This window comes from Rhipicephalus sanguineus, chromosome 7 (assembly GCF_013339695.2).
Source record: "Rhipicephalus sanguineus isolate Rsan-2018 chromosome 7, BIME_Rsan_1.4, whole genome shotgun sequence".
NCBI classification, from domain to species: domain Eukaryota; kingdom Metazoa; phylum Arthropoda; class Arachnida; order Ixodida; family Ixodidae; genus Rhipicephalus; species Rhipicephalus sanguineus.
The window spans coordinates 61,940,337-61,958,817 of record NC_051182.1 but is presented as its reverse complement, the minus strand read 5'-3'; the positions used below and the strand labels follow the sequence as shown (position 1 = coordinate 61,958,817).

The 18,481-nt window shown below is 43.4% G+C and overlaps 1 protein-coding gene across 1 annotated transcript; it reads left to right on the top strand.

Moving 5' to 3' along the window:
- The first annotated feature begins 7,236 nt into the window (after positions 1 to 7,236).
- Positions 7,237 to 16,861, top strand: LOC119400697 (alcohol dehydrogenase [acceptor]-like). The gene is made up of 3 exons (XM_037667699.2): positions 7,237 to 7,389; positions 11,846 to 12,065; positions 16,568 to 16,861. The coding sequence occupies exons 1-3, from the start codon at positions 7,272 to 7,274 to the stop codon at positions 16,698 to 16,700; spliced, it is 471 nt and encodes a 156-aa protein (XP_037523627.1). The 5' UTR covers positions 7,237 to 7,271; the 3' UTR covers positions 16,701 to 16,861.
- Positions 16,862 to 18,481: the final 1,620 nt, after the last annotated feature.

The window sequence follows — 18,481 nt, the reverse complement described above, 5'->3', positions numbered from 1 at the left end:
AAAGACACTTGGACCACATGTCTGTCTGTCTGTCTGTCTGTCTGTCTGTCTGTCTGTCTGTCTGTCTGTCTGTCTGTCTGTCTGTCTGTCTGTCTGTCTGTCTGTCTGTCTGTCTGTCTGTCTGTCTGTCTGTCTGTCTGTCTGTGTGGCCTCGTGGTCGTCTCCTTAACTTGTTGTAAGCGAAAATTAGCATAAGAGAATGGGAGTGCGTGACAATCTTGATTCACAGTTCATGACATGAATAACATGAAATGTCGAGCTACGGTTGTTGACGCTGTTATTTTCCACCTTCTCCCAGTCTCGTTATATGTAGTGGTGTGGGAAGGGCTTCCTCCTTTCTTAAAGTTATTGTTTCACCCCGATTTAACGCATTATCCTTCCCAGCGCCAACACCGCGCGTACCCTGAACGCCCCTTAAGGGACTGCCCGCCCACTCCCCAGCACTGCCGTTCCCTTTCCCTCACTGCCTTCGTGCACCACCGCTGACATTTCAACATCATAGCGTTAAAGAGCTCGTTTCGCAGAAATTCTAGTGTCGGTGCCGGCGGCGGCGTTGTTGATTGAGAGCGAAAGTCGGTGTTGCATTTCGCCGAGGCAGCTTCTGTTTTCAGCATGCAGAGATACGGCATTTATTTTAGTTTTGTGTCGAAAATTGGAACGTTGACTACTGGGCATTATGCTATCCCATCTAAATAACTGTTTAGTAAGAAATCGAGTAAAAATAATGGAAATATTATTAAAATATATTTATTAATTAAATTATTTGGACAATCATTACTCTTCATTGAAAAGTGTGAGCAGAGATTTTTTTCATTTTTTTGGACTGCCATGACCATGCACATCTCAAAATTTAAAAACCGGGTGCTTTCATTTAAAATAATTAATTTGGGACTGAAAGGGTTAAAGGGACACTAAAGAGAAACAATGAATTGGTTTAGATCGATAAATTGTGCCCTGAGAACTCTAATGTCGTTATTTTCGCGATCATAGGTTTATTATTAGAGGAGAAAATCAAGTTCAAAGTTTCATTTTTTAATTTTGCGTCTAAATCATCCCGCGTGACGTCACGGATTTCAAAGTGTGTTTATGGTATTTTGACGCCATTGGCTCAACAAATTACCAAAAACTTGGTATGTTAGGTCTATGGCCTCCTCAGAGGACAATGTACTTCATTGTGACCAATTAGGAACTACGTAGTCCCTAGTAGGCGCCGTCAACCATTTAACGTCACGGCGAATAGTGCGGAAATGTCAAGGTGGCGTCGCCACCCACATTTTGTTTTTGCCTGTTTTCTCGCTTAAAAGCGTCTTCTCGCAGGGAGCGTAGTGTTTTTGGCATCGTCAAAGAGTACTTTACTAATATGAGCAGCGGCTTCCGAGCGGCCGCTGCTTGTTTGGCGCATACAGCTTCATCGGCCCTGCGTCGGCGTTTTCTAAAGCCATCGCGCACCGTTTGCTCTCTTGCCACACGGCGCGCGCTCATTGGCGCCGGCGAAGCGCCGGTGGGAGCAACAATTGCGCCCATGCCGAGGCGGTGGCGCCCTCTTTTGCGTTAAACCGGTTAGAATCATTTAAATGAGAGACAGGCTTGCCGTAAGTAGTCTTCCTGATTCACACCGCAGCATGCTACGAAGTATGCTTTACAGAAGAAAACTTGGCATTTGAAACCAATTTCGAGACACATGTGCTCAAAATTTCTGTTAAGTAATGCAAATAAATCGTGACAATTCCTTTAATATAAAATACTTTCAATCATGTTAGTTTATTCTAAACCGGCTTTGACCAGATATACACTTGTTTTTAACCATAGTTTGGCAACCTGATTTACCGCGGCGACGACATGACACGCCGACAAGCCGAGACCCTGAGGTGCTTCGCCCTTAAAATGCGTGGGAGTGATATCAGGCAGAAGTTTTGGAAGCCGCCACATCCATGTATTAGGCGTCACATCTTCAGGCATAGGAGCTTCAATTATGAAGTCATGCTTTGAGTTCATACATACTTCACCATGGGTAGTCCGAAATAAAAGCAGTTCGAAGACGTTCAATTCACTGTTTAAACGATGGACATTTTACAGAGCTCTAGACGATGTAAAAATATACATTACTTCTTTCATAGGTGACACTGCATCTAAGGATTCCACCGGAACACTTACTGTCGTTTGTTCTACAGGTCCATTTTCCATCCCTGGATCCATTGAAGCTCTTGCGTTTGTTAGTACGTCGTTCGTGAATGAATCGATGGAATTCCCGGATGCAGAGATCGCCTTGCAGTCGCTGCCTTCCTCAGCGCTACCGTTGGAATGCTACCTGTCAAGTACGGCTCTACGGAAAGATGTAATTTTCTATCTTTTATTATCTTTCATTTGGGCTTGAATTGTCTACGCGGAAGAAATCTAAGTGGGAGCGAACGATCAATGTTGCAGTACTTTGTGACAAAATTCACATCATCCTTGTGCTTTCATCGTTGCCGTTGTTTGTTGCATAGGCGTGATGGCAAAGACTACTCTTAGAGAGCGAGTGGTCTTTCCTGGCAACAGGTGCACTCTTCTGGACAGTCCGCAGAGTTTCCTTGTTTCTTAACACATATTGCATGGTTCTAAAAATTCTTCAGCTCTACTTCTTCGTCTCAGCTTCTTGTCACTTGGTTCGTTTGTTTGTTTGCCTTAAGGAGACTGAATGGCTTGCCATTTGGATCCCTTCTTCTTCTTCAGGGTAGAGATCGGCGCCCAATATCATAATTTTCGTTGTCGTACATTTCACATATACCGCCTTGGAGCATGATATTCTAATCACGTCCAAGACGATATATTATCAAGGCGCTGGAGTATCGTGCCTTAAGCAGGACATCATACCATAGCGCAAAACTCGAAAAGAAACACTAACAGGCAGGAAGAAGTAGGAAAGTCGGTTACTTTGTCTTCCTCTTCGACTTTTGCGCGACAATATTGTGTCCTTCAGTAAGTACCGACTCGGCCATGAAAAGCGCCAGGCCTGCGCGGAAAGCGCAGCACAGTCACAGCGAAAGCTTGAAGACCAGCATTTCTAGAGCCCGTTATAAACTCTCTTGTGGCTACCAACACAATACACTAGCAACGTATCCACTACGCCACAAATCATAATTTTTGTGAACTTTGGAAGCACCCACCACGACATTACTCATCATTCTGCGGAGAAGCGAGGTACCATCTGTAAGGCATTAAGAGCACTTTCTTGATGCGATGGTTGATGACGATGAAAAATTACAAATGAGCATTTGTAAAGGGTTGCAAGCTTTAAAGGACCTACTAGTTACTTAATTCGCATGGTGTGACGCTCGGCCGTTATGTTACTTTCCCACCACGCTTTATAACATACGCTAATGTGAGAAAGAGATAGAGAAAGGGAATTAACTTTATTGAGACCCTTAGGAAGTGGATCATGGGAGACTTATGGGCTTCCTTGGCAACCAATACAAGTGCACTTGCGAGGAATCCACTAGGCCATAAATCATAATTTTTGTGAAGTAGGGAAGCAGCCACTATGCAATTTTTCGTAATTTTGCGGAGAACCGTGGTACACGCTAAACACTTGTAGGTACTATGTGCACGTTGTTGATGCTGTGGCTGATGACGATGGAGAATTATGGCAGAGCCCTTTGTAATGGGTCAGAAGCATTCAACAACCTACTCGTTGCGCAATTCGCATTGTGTGACGCCTGGCTACAGAATTCGCGTTGTGTCACGCTTGGTTGTTGTTTACTCTTCTACCACGCTACATTAGATATGTTAATGTGGTTCCTTCCCGACATGAAGCCGGTATAGGGTGTTTTTGCAAAGCAGTTTCAAGCACCGGCATGGCTTTGAGGTAGGACACTGGGCTCCCACTCAGAGGGTCGAGGTTCGAACCTCGTTTCATCCTAGAAGATTTTTTTTTATTTTGGTTTTTTTTTTATTTCGAGCGATAGTGGGTACGGACACCGGCGGCGGATCACTACGGTGCCAAAACGGCCCTTGTTGTGATCTCATAACAGCTTTCGCTGTAAAAGTAATTGTGGAGCGAAAGCTTGCCAGCAAAGCAAGTTGGTCACAATTGAAACATATTGGATGTGGTCTGGTTAGTTGTTTTACAGCGAAAGCTGTTATGAGGTCATTTCAACGGCCGTTTTTTGGTGCCGTATTTGTCCGCCGCCGCCGCCGGTGTCCGTAACCGCTATCGCACGAAATAAGAAAAAAAAAGGGAAATAAGAAAAAAAAATTCAGGATGGAACGAGGTTCAAACCTTGGTCCTCTGCGTGGGAGCCCAGTGTTCGACCTCAGGGTCATGCCGGTGCTTGAAACTGCGTTGCAAAAAGACCCTATACAGGCTTCATGTCGGGAAGGAACCACATTAACATATGTAAAATAGTGTGGTAGAAGAGCAAAATAACAACCAGGTGTCACACAAACGCGAATTCTGTAACCGGGCATCACACAATGCGAATTGCGCAACGAGTGGGCTGTTGAATGCTTCCAACCCATTATAAAGGCCTCTGCGATAACTGTTCATCGTAATTAGCCACAGCATCAACAAAGTGCACATAATGCATTACATGTGTTTGGCGAGTACCATGGTTCTCCACAGAATGACGAAAAATTGCATAGTGGCTGCTTCCCTACTTCACTAAAATTATGATTCATAGCGCAGTGGGTTTCTCGCAAGTGCACTTCGATTGATTGCCAAGGAAGCCCATAACGCTCTCATGATCCATTTCCCCAGGCTCTCAATAAAGTTAATTCCTTCTATCTTTCTCACTCTCCGTTTCTGCGGTTAACGTAGGCTATAAAGCGTGGTGGGAAAGTGAAATAACGACCGGGCATCACACAATATGAATTACGTAACTAGTGGGCCGTTTAAAGCTTCCAACCCATTAGAAAGGGCTCAGCCATAATTCTTCATCGTCATCAACCGTCGCATCAACAAAATGCGCATAATGCCTTACAGATGGTACCTCGCTTCTCCGCAGAATAACGAATAATGTCGTTGTGGGTGCTTCCCAACTTCCGAAAAATGATGATTTGTGGCGTAATGGGTACGTTGCTAATGTACTTGTATTTGTAACCACAAGAGAGTTTATAACGGGCTCTAGAAATGCCGCTCTTCCAGCTTTCCCTGTGACTTGTGCTGCGCTTTCCGCGCAGGCCTGGCGTGTTTTGTTACAAGGTGCTGATGTAGAGCTGATTTACTGGATCTAGCTCTGTTTGATTTAAACAGATGCGGAATCTGGATCATATTTTTATTCGAAACTGCTTGTTTGAGTCCGCAAGTTACAATCAGGAATCGCGCTAGAGAGACTCCACGGTACATCGAACATGCATGTCCGCTCAATATTTTTGTTTCGTCTGTGTTATTATATTTTATGTCGGTATATTAAAAGTGCACGGGACCGAAAATTTTATTTGCGGGAAAAACGCTCCAAGTGTGCCAATACAATATCTGAATGCGTCGGCGCGGGCTTCTCCGTATTGCTTACCGCAATGTTTTCCCATATTATACACTTTCACGATCGAATTTAACACATAGTATAAACGCTGTGTCGAATCTTTTATGCGGGTTTCAAATAGAATATCTGTGAACTACATCCGTGCTTTCCATATGCTCTCTAGAAAAACAAAAACAAAACGTGGGAAAATGGCAATCGCGGCCCAAATCGAAAAAGTTTGCTAAGTTTGATGCGCCTAGGCACGTTCTCAATTTAACACTGAAACTTGAAGAAGTGTCAAACATGGAGCGGGGCCTTCGCAACATTTCTGCAAAATATTGTTTTCTTACATGCAGTGCCAAAGAAGAAAAAATAATAACGTAGCGAATCTCTTTCAAAAAGTTAATTCTAAAAATAAAAAAACAACTGCGGTTCCAATTTTAACAAAACTTTTTGATCGAAAACCGCCTATGTCAGTGGAAACATGGTTTCAATATTATGTGTGCTAATTTGATTTCTTCTTAAAATAGAAAAGACCAATTTATTCTGGGCTCAGTTTACTGGTTTGAGTGCCTTTGCTGGTTTTTATCCGCTCGCATTGTGTGCAAATCTACGTTTTTAATTATATTTATGCAGCACAACTTTGCTCTGGTGACTTGTATGCAACCAAAATGTATTCTTAAATTTTATTTGTGTCTGTCGTGTACGGGCGTGGGCTGCTCCCGCCCTCTAAAGGCTAAAGCGTACACTGTTTGCAGCCTACAACCTCAACTTTTCCCCTCCATTATTCGCTAGTCAGATTGCATGGCGTTTCGTTTTCAATATATTGCTTGTTGTTAGTCATAAGCGCCATGACGTGGCTGCCAGAAATCGGCGTTGATTTATATATGATGCGTCACGTGCCGGTTTCCTTCACATTGATCAGTTTTCGGGACATGCTAATCAAAACACCTGCTTCCATATTTCTCACTTCACATCGTTTCAACTAGAAGATGCTCAGCTATATTTATTTTCATTATTTAGTGTGAACTAAGCAAGGTAAATTGTTCACGTTGAGAGGACGGAATATTTTAAGGCCACCTCTAGGACCACGAGGAACACTTCGGATCCAAATATAGGGAGTCTGTAGAAACATTTTACGTGCTGTCCTGATGTCAAACTTTAATGCACCCATGTTAGCCTCCGTAAAATCGTTTAATATCATTTATCCAATTTATCTTAGAAAAACTCGCAGTAATCTCAGCTAACGCCTCCTCTAGAGAGATCCATGCGACGCGAGCCGAAAAGCTGGTTGCCAGCCCTCTCCTTCTCCCTCCTCCTCTGCTCCACAACAAGGGTGTCGCATGCGAACGCTCGTTGCGGTGGCCGCTCTAAACCTTTACGCCTTCGAGACCAAAGTAATGTCGATTGCAGTCCCGGAGGCAACGTCCGCCGCACACGCTGCGCCAGTGTGTGTGACGACGTCACTTTGGACGCTACCGGAAGTAGTGTCGGCTACGAGCGCTCCTTGCGGAGACTACACTGAACTACGAGGACCCTCCCCTTCTCAATGAAAAAGCGAGTGACGTCGCAGGCATGAAGAGGCATTGCGTGAGCTTATTGGCGTCGGTTACTAGGTTATTATGTTAAAGCTGGCAATGTGCCCTCGCAGAACATTCAGGGGTGTTAATGTAATAAACTTGAAACGGGCGCGAACATTTAGTCATTAAAAAAATCAATTGTCACAGCCCTCACTATCGCTTATAATGCGCTTGTCTGTTTATCTTTGCACAGGTTTACGACCAATATTATTTGCCCAATCGAGGACGGCATGGATTTGCTCTGGTTCCTGTGATGAACAGGCCGAAGTCTCGGGGTTATGTGAAATTGAGGACAGCTAACCCATTTGACCATCCCATCATCGACCCAAAGTACTTGACCCATCCTGACGACGTTAAAGCGGCAGTTGAAGGTACATCTTGAGATTAAGATCCGAGATATATAAGATCTGATATATATATATATATATAATGAATAACATCCTGGAGAGGTTAGCCTGGTTTGTCGCCGTGGCTTGCTACTCCAGGTATTGAGTGATGACTATGGTATATACAATGATCACGTGTACAAATAGTACGTACGGTCACAAACACATATATGCATAAAAAGAGTCATTCACAAACTTTGGTTAAGTCGAGTGTTCCTCAAGAACACCAACCGCTATTTTGTGTTGCGCATCGCACGACCGCTGTCTTGACACGGGCCGAGAAAGTGCCACAGCTGTCCAAGCTCGAACCGCATTGAAAATGAAGAGCTGCCTTCAGAATCTGTCGATCGGTGTCGTAACGGGGTTGTAAAGGTTAGAGTCACACAGCATACCTAATCTCATTGATAACAATGCATTTCGAATGCAGTGCTCTTAGTGAGTTCCAGTCTATGACTAAATTCCCGAACTTGACAAACCGTACTTCGTCTATAAGATTGGTTAAAGGCTTCCCGAACAACGAAAAGAAATTTTAAAGGTGTTCATTTTCTCCCTAACCAATCATTGGTTGGCAGCAGCTGCCACGTAATTTAGCGAGCAACATTGAAAACTTGAATAATTATCTGGCATGATTTGTTTTCTCTATTATGAAATATATTTTTTATCTTGTATTATCTTGGTTAAGTATTCAGCTACTTTTGACTTAGGCTTGTTAGTTATTTGCCATAGTGTTTATCTTCGCGTGTTTATTTTCAAATTTTATCTCATTGTGATTGGCTTCTCATTCTGGGACCTGAGGGACATTAGCAGTATAAATAACTAAATAAATCAATATATAAATAAATAAATAGCATAAATAAATGAAGAAGCCTCCAGTACCTACTAAAGTGATATGAGAAAGTTTGATCTAACGACCGCAATTCTACGGCTTTTCATGTGAAGTATTTTTATGAAAACCCCAAAAAATTCACAAACCACTTTCGGAACTAGCCACTACTTCAATTTCGTATTTGACACTACGTCCTTACTAAAAAGTGAAATATTTCAATATTGAAGTAATATGCGTACTGTCATCAAGCATCATCGTAGGGATCTACGCCGGCAATCCACGAAGAGCTCAGCCGGAGCCCCTTCGTGTATGGCGCAGGCAAAGACCCGTTGCGGTGTGGCACACATCTAGTGGGCGAGACAGGCTTAATGGCAAAGCTCCTAAACTGATATAGTATGTCGTAAATAATTCGAAATATGTTTTTCAGGGATAGGTTTGGTCATATAACCATAGAATAAAACTCAATCCAACTCATCAAAAGCGATAATGTAGGCTTAACTTGGATGTCATGCTGTCACCACCGGTGTATGCAAAATGAATTTGCAGTTTGGTAAACACACATATTCTCTTGAATGAGATCTATTTATGTTAAAATGGTGCGACTTCGCACCTTCTGTATCATTCTTGGGGTTTTTTTCTCTAGCAGTTGCGCAGGCATACGCTTTACTAAACGACGCCGAACGCAATTCTGTGTAAAATTGTTCGTAAAGGCCATGTCCCACATCTATGAGTAGAGTACAGTAAGAAGCAGCAGCTTCCGAGATATAGTCGCCGCTTGAATAATGGTAGAACAATGGTATGTTGGTTTACGAGCGAATGCGCCAACAGACTGTCGATGCAATAGGGATTTATATCTACAGAACACCTGCGTACCCTCGGAGGCATCATCGAAGAGGAGGGAGTTTGAGTACCACGCGTTACATTTCTTACAGCAATAATTACAGCCAAACATACACCTCACACTATATTGCGTAGTCGGAATAACGGTATGAGTAAACGTCCTTTCGCTAAAACTTCCACGCCTAAAAAGCACGAAGGCATTGAATGTGTAACGTTGGATCACTTAAACAACATGCAGGTTAGGTGATTTCCAATACGCTCACTGCATTTTTTCAAGAGCGCTCGCTTTGTTTTACTGTTTCTGTCTCTGTCCTGTATCCCGCTTTTAAAGAAATGTTATTGACTTAAACAACTTAGACAATCGAAATCCGTGCATCACAGTTTATCGTGCACGTCGTGGCTGAGAACGAACTTATGAAAGATGTAAACAATTGTTCGGATCGAAATTCTCTATAAAGCAAGCTGAACCCAGCATTTAAAGTCATCTCAGAAACCTAAGCATCCAAACGATTCTCATGAATGGTAGTTCATTGGCGTTCAAAAGCAGCCATATCAAGGAGCTGCACAAGCAAGCAGCCTCTTAGGCCACCCATTTTCGGATGGCAGTTGTTTTAGACAATTCAGTTCCGGTCGCTCGTGTTTATATAACTTTGTTACACTGCAATGAAATGTTGCAACGAGATTTCACAGCAATTCTTGAAGCCTGAAACGTGGTTGTTCTTACCCTTTCTGAAGAAAATTTCAAGTGCATGCACAATCGCTCCATGCAGGGAAGGAATAGCCAATAGAGCGTGCTATTTTGGTTTCCCTTCGCTATAGTGAACACAAAGGTGCGTGAGAGGCTTAGGCGCTTCCGCATCTTTGATACCATTCTAACAGTAGGAATTCTCCAACTACAACAAATGGTAATGCCCCACAGGTCACTTCTAGTTGTTTATATTTATTTATTAACGAGATGGCGTTGAAGAGCTCGTTTCGCAGAAATTCTGGTGTCGGTGTCGGCGTAAATTATCGAAAAATTATCATCTTCTCCGCGACCGAAATATCGAGAAAACTGCACATAGAATAAGTAATAAAAAGGATGGGTCCGAGTCAGAATTGAAGCCACGCCGTCTGCGTGGAAAGCAGGTGTTCTAACTCACAGCCGCACCTCTGCTTCGAACTGTACTGAAAGTAACTTTAATGCCTCAAAAACATACGTGTCCTGTATGCAGATGTCACAGTACGAGATGTAATATCGCAGTAGTATCGCGTGGTACAAGCGTACATTGCCATGAAGATCATAACGACTTCGTGGTGTAGAGCCATCCACCCATTACAAAAGGCACATGCATTACTGCGCGCATTCTCCTAAGACCACATAGTGGGTGCATCGCAACCTCTAAAACAGTTTCTCGTCCACAGTTTCTCCTGGTTTATAGCATGCTACCCATTACATAAGGCACATGCCTGAGTGCGCGCATTCTGTTACACACTACTGGGTGCACTGATACTTCGAAAAAAAATGACACGCGCACAGACGTTCTCTCACGTCACCGGGCTCTTGACACGCTTGTGGTAGATTCTGTGTCGTCTACAAGCGCAAACACTGCGGTGTCTTCTTCATCGGCGAGTTTTGGTGGCGCATCAGTGTCAAGTGGCGCACGACAACGAGGGCGGCCACGCAAGGAGGCAGAGAAGACTCACACCAAAGCTCGGCGTGCTGCGGCTACGTGACCACTTCGTGCTTTGTCAATTACATTTCAGTAATGCCCAATTAGAATTTCTCGAGTAACAGCATGCATTAAACATTATGCACTAAGTGGTCGAAGTACGCAATACGGGCAGGATGTCGCTATCGCGTTCAACTCTTGAATGCCAAGCTTAAGCGTCCCTCAGTTTTCTAGATATTTCTTTATTGTTTTTTTTTACTATTGCATACTAGCAGACCAATGGGTCCAAGTAAGTAGGCAGTTTTAATAATACTGACAAAATGCAAGAATGATTAACATGCAAACTGTTTTAAGGTTATTCTGTATAACAGGTGTTATGATAAAAGCCAAGGAACTATAACAGAATATTCTTCAAGCTTACTGTAATAAGAAACACTACAGCAAAAAATGTATGCCAAGCCAGAAGAATATCTTTGTTTTTATATATTTTTGAACAGAGTGCCACAACTACCCGCACGTGCTCATCTTTATACAGAACGTTACTAGACAACGGTATCTGTGCAGCAGAAGGACGCAGAAGCCATGACGTTCTGGTCGTGGTTTACTCGCATTGTTGACGTGGTCAAGTAACTATAGCGTTCTTCGACCTCTACCGCGTTCGCTATTCATACATGAATACAGATTGTAGCGCTACGTGTATAGATGGCTCCAATGGCTTTTTAGGGGCGTATAAGATGCAACACTGCAGCTTGAAAACGTCAGCAACAAGACATGTTGCTTCAGGGCCGAAGTAGAAAAGGCACATTCCTCACATTCGCAGAGGGCCCGGGTTCAAATCCATTCCTCACATTTGTATCTTCCCGCCATGGTGGTCTAGTGGTTATGGTGCTCTACAGCGGACCCGAAGGTCGTGGGATCCAATCCCGACCGCGGCGGCCGCATTTGCGATGGAGGCGAAAATGCTTGAGGCCCGTGTGCTTAGATTTAGGTGCACGTTAAGGAACCCCGGGTGGTTGAAATTCCCAGAGCCTTTCACTGCAGCATCTTTCATATTTATTTTGTGGTTTTGGGACGTTAAACCCCAACAATTATTAATATTAATTATCTTATATCTCTTCGACAGCGGCCAAGATTGCGCTGCGCCTCATGAAGAGCGATGCCATGCGGGCCGTGGGAGCGAAACCTTGGAACATCCCTCTGAAATCGTGCGTCTCGGAAGGAGAAGTGTGGAGCGATCCCTACCTGACCTGCCTTGTACGGCACTTGGCTCACACCACGTGGCACGCCTGCTGCACGTGTCCCATGGGCTCGGATGAAAGATCCGTAGTGGACTCTAAGCTAAGGTGCGCGTTCTTTCGATCGAATCGGCATGGGGCGATCCTGAGCCGAGAAAATAATATACATATCTGCCATCATCGCTCAGACTGGAGGTCTAGTGGGGGCGATTGCCTCTGCATCCAACTATTTGCAGTATACAATTGTTGTTTAGCGACGAAGGGAGAAAATGCTTAGGCGCCTATTTTATACTAGCATTTTAATTTGAAATTCCTTCGTGAAGACAATCGCCCTCATCGGTACCGAGGACACCTCAATTTTGGATTTCTGTTCGTCACATGCAGAATTGCAGGCTTGCAGGCTGTGTTATACTCTACTAGGAATCACTAGGCACATCCTGCGTCCATCAATGAACAGCAAACTTCTGCCTAGAAAGGACAAGGGTGTCATCGGTTCCCGTAGTTGTTCCGCGCTGGAAGAGGCAGAGAGAAAAATGATTGAAAGACAGTGAAACGCTATCTAACGACTGACAAGTGAACGCGAAAGCCTCCGACTGCCAGCTGGCGTAAATAGAGCCAATGATGACGATGGCACAAGTCCGATATATGCTGTGAGGTAAAACAAATGCAAAGCCTCTTTTTTTACTGTTCCAGTAAAAAAATCCCAATGAAGTAGTTGCACTCGGTGTAGCCCTTTCGTACAGTTCCATGCATCATGAGTAAATTGGTTCACGGAGTCTGCACACAGTTTGTGTTATTCAGCCACTCTACTAGCTTGGCGCAGTGCCTGTTGGTCCCTATGTACCCTTCTGTCACGATGTCATAACTACATGGCCTTAGCACTATAGTCCGTTCTCGAAATCACTTGTGCAGTTTTCATTATTTCAAGCATACTTGTTAGTTGTGTTGATAACACTAAGACGCTTGTCTTGCATTCTGCAGAAACATCACAGTTATACAAAATACAAAAATGAGTAACATGGAAAACTAATGCAGGTGATACGCTGCGCATCGCAGTAGAGTCACTAGTGGAAGCTTTGCAAGAAAAAAAAAACACAGCTAAACGTTTTTCGTATCTTCAGTAAAAACGAATTATTGCGTATCGTTTTATTTAAAACATGGACGCATAGCTCTATCGATAACATAACTGAAAAGTATAGGTAAACGACCAATTGTGGCGAACATCGTGTTTTTAAGCGTGACTCGATAATTCTATCTCATAATTGACAGCCCTTCAGTAGTTGCTACCACGAATGTAGGCTGTCAACACGAGCGCCAATGTAGCCAGCATGACACTCACAGTGCAGCATAGTTAGCAAAAGCTTATTAGAGCTGCTGGAGAGCGCCCACTTGCAGACAATGTATGTCGCTGCTGGGTTACACTGGATTCACAAGCGCGCGATAGCCTAATAACAGTTGAACCTCTTTGTAACGAAGTAACTGTAGGACCATAATATAGTTTGTTATATGCGATATTTATTGTAAAAATAAAGTTAAAAACAGGCGATAACAAATCGGCCATCTGACCGGCGCAATATTTAGGTAAAAAAAACGCATTAATCTTGGAGTCGAAACCACTACAAACGAGGTAATTGTTGTCTTTCTCCTTGTGGCGTATCAAACTACATAGACCGGTAAAATTAGAAAATGTCAAACTACGGCAGAACAAAGGTCGCTTCACAGAGTAACACTGCTATCACATTCATTTCAAGTAGGATTCGATCATCGTCTAGTCACAGCACTGCGTAGAGTGAACCTTTCCGCAATGTCTATAGACTAGAGGGCCTTTGATACTTCAGTAGTTTTGGTCGTGGGGAGTCTGTCCATGTAGTTTTTGAGCCCCGTCACCATGTCAGCGGCGTCCGCACTGCTTATTGTTCCACCCTTCTTTGTCGCAGGAGCTTTTAAGCCTTCCTTGTGCTGTTGATACGGTGGGGCAATCAGTCAAATGCGCTTTTTTGGCACTGAAGGGCTGAAATGTACTCAAATTTAGTCACAGTTTCGCCGCAAGGGAGAAGCAATGAATGCGATAGCAAGAGAAGCGGCCTGTGATGAACGCGCTGCTACGGTGCAGAAATATCTACTCCCCGGCAGCAGCTACCGCGCGAGCAGACAGCGGAAGAGCAAGGTTCACCCTGCGCAAATATTAGAAGAAGAGAGCGAGCTGGCCGACGACTTTAAATGCGCCCGGTGCGCTCCTCGCGCCATCTCGCTGGTAATGAAGAAACACTTATAAGCGCCTGCCGTCTCTGAGTCCTGCCAGCGGTAAAGGGTCTGTATATAACGCTCGCCGTTAGCTACCTGGAGGATCTGCGCTTTCTGGCGTAGTGGTTAGCGCCCCGCGCTGCGGAAAGAGAGGTTGCTGGTTCGATTCCGCCTTTCGGAAGCATTTTTCTCAATTATTTTTCTTTGAGACTTTTATATATATATACATACTTATACATATCCGGTGCGTCACGGCGGCGGCAGAAACCAGCCGAGACTGACCATATAATTGCTATCGGAATAAACGACATGTGGTTGTTAATTGTTCTTCAATGTTCATTTTGCTGACATAACTGATTAGCGTAAAAAACAACGGACAAGGTAGACACGACAGACAGGACGGAGCCCTCCGTGCTCCGAGGCTCCGTCCTGTCTGTCGTCTCTACCTTGTCCGTTCTTTTTTGCGCTAATCAATTATGTCTGCAGTTAATACGCACCAACTAGCCCGACTCACGTCTCTAGTTCATTTTGCTTTTTATGCTAGCCCTCGATCTTTGAGCCTCGAGCGTATCAAATACTTCTTCGCTAAAACCGATATCGCGGCGGCTCTCGTGTTTTTGGTTTAGAATAAATGCCACGGAAATAAATTGTGACCAACTAAATTTCGTGTTCGGTTCGCTATTAATCGATAATTTGATATGTCAGTGTTCGTTATAACGACGCTCAGCTGTGCAACACAACATTCTTTCAATCACCAGTCAAATGTTACTTCTCAGTAAAGATAGCAATATATAACACATTTACAAATACCAAACAGCGTACATATATGGGCGCTCCGTCGAGCAGTACGGTGCCTTGCATAGGAATATTGTAGCACATCGCAAAAAGCAAGAGTGTGTTCATAGCAGGAAGTAAATATTAAGCGCTGAAGCGTCATTTAGGGGGTGATCCAAATTATTTCGCGTAGTTGCCGCTTGAATACAGCACCATGCGTCGCAGCACCGTGAGCATCTTGTGAATGCGGTTGAATGCACAGGTTGTAAAACGAATACACCTTCACACGATGGGAAATCGCGCTGGGTCTCAGAGCGCACAATAATAAAGGCGGCAGAAACGGCCGAGGTAGACCGTCAGTGGGTAAGCGGGCTTTCTTATTCTAGCCTGACAAAAAGTCCCGTTGCGTCATCATCGCAGAGGGAAGTAAGAGCTGCTATTTTTGCCTGTGTTTTATTACTACCGATGCACTTGTCTTTTTTGCTGGCTGGCTATTACCGTTTTCGGTCATGTGTGGTATTGTAAAATTTAATGGCACAGGCGCATGGTTTTGTTCATATATGCATATGTCCAAAAAATATTTCAGATTGAGTTGGAAGCGAGCGCTTGTGCATGTTACTTTCAATGCGCCTCGTCGAAAAGTTTTTTTTTTATTTCTCGCTAAGGTGAAATTCCTAAAAGAAAGAACATTTTTCGAGGAATATGAACGGCATACTTAAACGAACAATTACTCCTTCACAATAGCCACAACACCACTCATGCTGCGAGAAGACACTTGGTAAGCGAAAAAACGTGCGAATAGAAATGCGAGGACCGACGCCGCCTTGAAATTCCCGTTCCTCTCGCAGTGACGTCAGATTTTAACGGTGTCTACTACGGACTATGTAGTTCCTAATCGGCAAAAATTAAGTACATTGTCATCTGAGGGAATCAGATACTTAACCTACAATGTTTTAGAAAGTTTGGTTGAGTTAATGGGGCCAAAATACGAAAAAGCACTTTGAAACCCGTGACGTCACCACAGAAGATTTCGGCGGGAAATTTAGAGTGAAAATTTCAACAGTGGTTTTCTCAAGTATGAATACACGTATCGGGGTGAAATTAATGACACTACAGTATTCAGGGTATAATTATCAGCCTAGACAATTATTTGGTTCACTTTAGTGCCCCATTGAGTTTAAATGTGCGGTGGAAAATAACACTGAATAATATATATATATATATATATATATATATATATATATATATATATATATATATATATATATATATATATATATATATATATATATATATATATATATACACACACAGTTTCTACGGCTTGACGAAGCCCAACTTCCCCATTACCGACGTATCTGCTTTGAGTACAAGACCTTCTCTTTAATGCCGGTTCAAGATAAAATTTGCTAAAACGGCTGCTTGGGCGAGTTGGTCATCTATCTTGATCAAGATAAAAGCCTACATTCCTGGATGCATGGGCTGTGCCCGCTATAAATCTCATCTGCCTAAACTGTAAACATCTAGTTAAATGTCCGTTTACTTCTCGTTGTATTGCCTTCCCACTGAAATAATGCTTCATTTGTTTTCAGGGTTTGGAGTTTGAAGAACCTGCGCGTCGTGGACGCATCTGTCATGCCAACGATAGTAACTGGAAATCTGAACGCGCCTACCATGATGATTGCCGACAAAGCATCAGCCATCATTCTTCAAGATAATCCGTAGTTCACATTACTGGCCTATCAAACACAACCTTGGTTCTTTCTCTCATCGTTGGGGCTACGTTGACAAAGCGAAGTAAAAATACTGAGCTGCTAGAACGTTGGATTTTGTAGTATATGACAGTCAGTGCTCATTTATGTTACGTTTTATTATTTTAAGCAGTAACCGTTAATAATTACGATTTCCTAGCGTGAAGGTAACGTTGTTTCAGCATTGCTGATAGAGATGCATGTATGCTGGTCAAGAAGCATATTTTATTTTAACGCGCACGTCACTGCCACAATCAAGATATGACCAGCTCGGTGAACCGTTTCGCCTCTCTTCGAAAAAACCACCTCATGCAGTCATTTCCATTTTCTGTCCGAATGTTCTGCCGCGGATACCCAATGCTGTGCACGAAATAAATTACGCATACCTCAGATGTTGCTCGATGTTCAAGATACTGTGTTGCGTTTTCCCGTTTTTCGCCCAAACAACCCTACTGAAAATTCCTATATATACAGGACCCATATATATGATGTTATTGGATACAGGTCGTATAGGGGATACGGCTTTATAGGTGATACAGGTTTATAGGTGATACAGGTTTATAGGTGATATAGGCTGTATAGGTGATGTAGGCTGTATAGGTGATATAGGTCGTATAGGTGATACAGGTAGGTTGATTATATGGGTGTTACAGGTGATATGGCTATAGGGTGATTTATGTCTATCCCGAATTACCCAAAGTTTTCAAGCAGTTTCATTAACGTCGCGAAGATTGGTTAAACAGCGGAGCTGGTGGCAAAATATTGCAATTTAATTGCTTGAATTTATTCATAACCTTTAACTGAGCGGAGGTGAGTAGGGGAGCTTACCCAGTTTCTGTGTCAAAAAATTGGGGGACCCTTAAGCTTCGCCTTTAAGAGTTGAACGCGATAGCGAAATCCGGCCCCTAGTGCGCACTTCAACCACTAAGTGCATACTTATTAATGTGTATTGTTACACACACACACGCACGCGCGCGCGCGAATTTTACAGGCTTTCGATCAAGGAGGTTTAAAACAAAATTCTGGAGTGGAAGCTCTCGAAACGCCTTGCCATTGAAAGTGAAGCCAGCTTTTGCCCACCAAAGAGTTCGCAAACATGCTCTTTTCTGGTGGTGCCTACTTAGAGATCAAATGGCTTTGATCTGTTATTGTAAATGCTACGTCAATTATAAAATAAAAGATCCTTGTTGCCGACAAAAGTAACCCGTCGAGTGCAGTATTGACGATTGATGTCCAATAAAATTTGCCATGACTTTGAAGCTTACTTACGAAAACTAGTAACACAAAGACACACTTACAGCAGTATCTGACCCATAAAAGTTACCATAATTAAACTTCTCTGGCGTGCGTGGAAAACGTTCGCTTTCCTTCGCCAAACGCTGATGGTTTATCGTGCCCCTAGAAAGATGGCGGGTGCAGCCGCCATCTTTTGGTGGGCACGGCTTCACTATTGCGCAATAATCGCCACTCCAGCAATTTTTTTAACCTCCTTGCTTTCGATCTAAAGCAAGAGTCGCATGGCCTCCAAGATATACGCCGCGCGCCGGCCCTCTCGGATGCAATGAAAAGTCGAGACATATTTCTCACAATGCCTCACAGATGGCAGCACATTATCTAGCGTTTGCTGCGTTGGCTTGATATGTTTCCCTCTAGATGGACATAGTTGTCCATTTTTAGAGCTGTTTGAAAGTTCGTGTGTGTATTTAGCGGCGATGGCTGCACTATCCCGGCGTTTTTCGACGTAGTTTGATTGCC

Excerpts from the sequence above, each read along its gene's own strand:
- LOC119400697 (XM_037667699.2), top strand. The coding sequence starts at position 7,272 with ATGAACAGGCCGAAGTCTCGGGGTTATGTGAAATTGAGGACAGCTAAC. Across the intron at positions 7,390-11,845 it reads CGTTAAAGCGGCAGTTGAAG|CGGCCAAGATTGCGCTGCGC; the intron begins GTACATCTTGAG and ends TCTCTTCGACAG. Across the intron at positions 12,066-16,567 it reads GTAGTGGACTCTAAGCTAAG|GGTTTGGAGTTTGAAGAACC; the intron begins GTGCGCGTTCTT and ends ATTTGTTTTCAG.